The 2518-nt window shown below is 40.7% G+C and overlaps 1 protein-coding gene across 1 annotated transcript in view; it reads left to right on the top strand.

Annotated features, from left to right (window-relative positions):
- Positions 1-1385: 1385 nt before the first annotated feature.
- The window catches only part of LOC101861555 (serine/arginine-rich splicing factor 6), a gene marked incomplete at its 5' end in the record, with an annotated part of 29689 nt that continues 28556 nt past the window's right edge, over positions 1386-2518 (top strand). The window contains 1 exon segment of the mRNA XM_013090190.1: positions 1386-1591. Within this exon segment, the coding sequence (XP_012945644.1) occupies positions 1386-1591 (206 nt within the window).

Here is a 2518-nt window from a genome sequence, read left to right as displayed (position 1 = left end):
CCACACACACACACACACACACACACACACACACACACACACACACACACACATACACGCAAAATCCATGACCCCAACTGCTGCTTTTACTACAACATAAATTATGTCTCGTTCTCACGTTGACTGTCGAGTTCTGAAAAGCAATCACAGCTGTACAGATTATGCAATGTAATATCCTATCTCAAGGATGCAGTGTAGCCTACAGTAACTTTTACAACCCCGGCGAGCTAATGACCTGCAAACCTAGGATTGAAATCACAGGAGAGAGAAGACTTTGTTTATTGAACGAAGGACACACTTTAAGATAGAACACCGACATACAAAAATACTAAAAAATAATCATAATTTAAAAAAAGACGCGCAAACCTTCTTTACTGATCCATCAATGCTAGGAAAATATCGTACATTTTTGCTTAGAAGATGCAAGGGTATGATCTCGTAAAAGTCTCAGCTTGAAAAAAAGAAAGAATAAAAAACCCAACTAACTAACAAACAAAAAACAAACAAAAAGCACCGCCCCCCCAAAAAAAAAGACAAAAAACCACACACACACACACACACACACACACACACACACACACACACACACACACAAATGGGTTTCTCAGAAATCAAAGTTATGCAGCAGTTGTGTAATTGACACATAGATTTAGATCTACTTTGTGTACATGACAAACCAAAACCACGAGATCCAACTCACCTGCTTATCCTGTATGTATGTATCCTGTGTTTCGTTTACTCCCACGGTCTGTCGTCTAAGCGAATTTATCACAGGCCACTCGCCTTATCTCATTTGTCTATATAGATTATATATCCAGATCAAACATCCTTATCATCCTTCACAGGTATTTTAATCAGGTCAAGTTGATCGGCGGTGTCAAGCGACACCCGAGATATCTGTCATCCACCTCCTCGCAACTCTCACTGAGTGCCTGCTACCTCAACAGGGAAAACAATTTTTTAAAAACCCAACGCACACACACACACACACACACACACACACACACACACACTCGAAAGGAAAAACAACAACTCAAAACAAAACGAAACCTTGACTCTGAACTGACTGCACCGTTCCTGTTTTGGCTTTACCACGGCGCGCGTTACAAATAATTAGGCCAACCCAACAATGCAGCCACACAGCGTTGAGAAATGCTTCGCCCCACGCCAGCTACGACAGCAGTCCACCACCGACTCCACGAAAGACCCAAGAGGCGATCGGGAGACCAACAGCAGCAGCAGTCATCATGATCTCACAACACTGCTGCTCCCTCCTCGCTCCACATTCTCCATTAATAAATACGAGCCGGGGAATTATTACGATTTGGAATCCCAGACAGAGCGACGTCGAAGCCGAAGAGTTTGTGGTTACGGTGGCAGTGGTGGTGGTGGTGGTGGTGGTGGTGGTAGTGGAAGAGGACTAGTGGGCCTGGCATGTGCTGCCGTGCTCCTGTGTTCGATTCTGTGCGCTGCGTGTGTGTTGGTGACCGTTTACTTCCTGCTAGCTGACATGGAGAGCCAGATCGAGCAGCGAGTCCTGCATAGGATTGAAGCTTCCAAGACGTCACACGACGCAGCTTTGTCCGACCAGGTGACCTATTTATAGATTTATTTATATATCTATTTAAAATTATTTTTTTTTAGGTCCCGTGCCCTGATTTTGGTGCCGATGTTTGTAGATTACGTAAAATTGTGTTGACATGGGGTGCAAATTGTTCTGTTTCAAGAAAAACAGAACGAGAAAAAGGGGAGTTGTTTAGTCTATGATGATGATGATGATAATGATGATGATGATGATTATGATGATGATGATGATGATGATGATGATGCTAACGATTTGATGATGTAATATTGAAAATGATGCGCATGTTAATCTTAGTGTTAAGTGTATTTTATTGGGTTTTTTCATTTGGCGCTTATATTTATTCATTTATTTATTTATTTATTTATTTATTTATTTATTTATTTATTTATTTATTTATAATTTTTTAACCTTTTGTTTCTTCACGCGCTGCTTGAGTTCAAGGCCGTTCCGTGGGTGGTTAGTCGGGTGCTTTGGTGTCGTCTGCTCCTTTTGCCTGTCATGCAAACATCTATCGTTCATATCCTATCTCTCCTCCTTATTATTTGTTTGGTTTTCTTGTAACACCTCCAGTCTTATGTGACCTATTTGTCTTGCAAGTGCCGTAAAACCCTTACTGTGGGTGGTTGGCGGGTGCTCTGGTGTGGTTTGCTCCTTCTTTCCTATAAAAAATCTATCGTCCCTATCTGCCCTCCTTCTTTTTAATGTATGTTACTTTCTTGTAACACCTCTAATCTTCGGCACTTATATGACCTTATTGTGTTGCAAGTGCCGTAAAACTCTTACAAGAACAAATAACCCGTACTAAAACTAAATAAACGACGTTCCTGATCTCGCCTGATAATTATGAAGGCCAACAACCTGATCAACAATCTTCGAAGATAATAATAATAATAATTATAATAAAAATAACAACAACAATAATAATGATAATAA

This window comes from Aplysia californica, unplaced genomic scaffold, assembly GCF_000002075.1.
Source record: "Aplysia californica isolate F4 #8 unplaced genomic scaffold, AplCal3.0 scaffold01170, whole genome shotgun sequence".
NCBI lineage: Eukaryota > Metazoa > Mollusca > Gastropoda > Aplysiida > Aplysiidae > Aplysia > Aplysia californica.
This window is presented reverse-complemented; position numbering and strand designations above follow the sequence as displayed.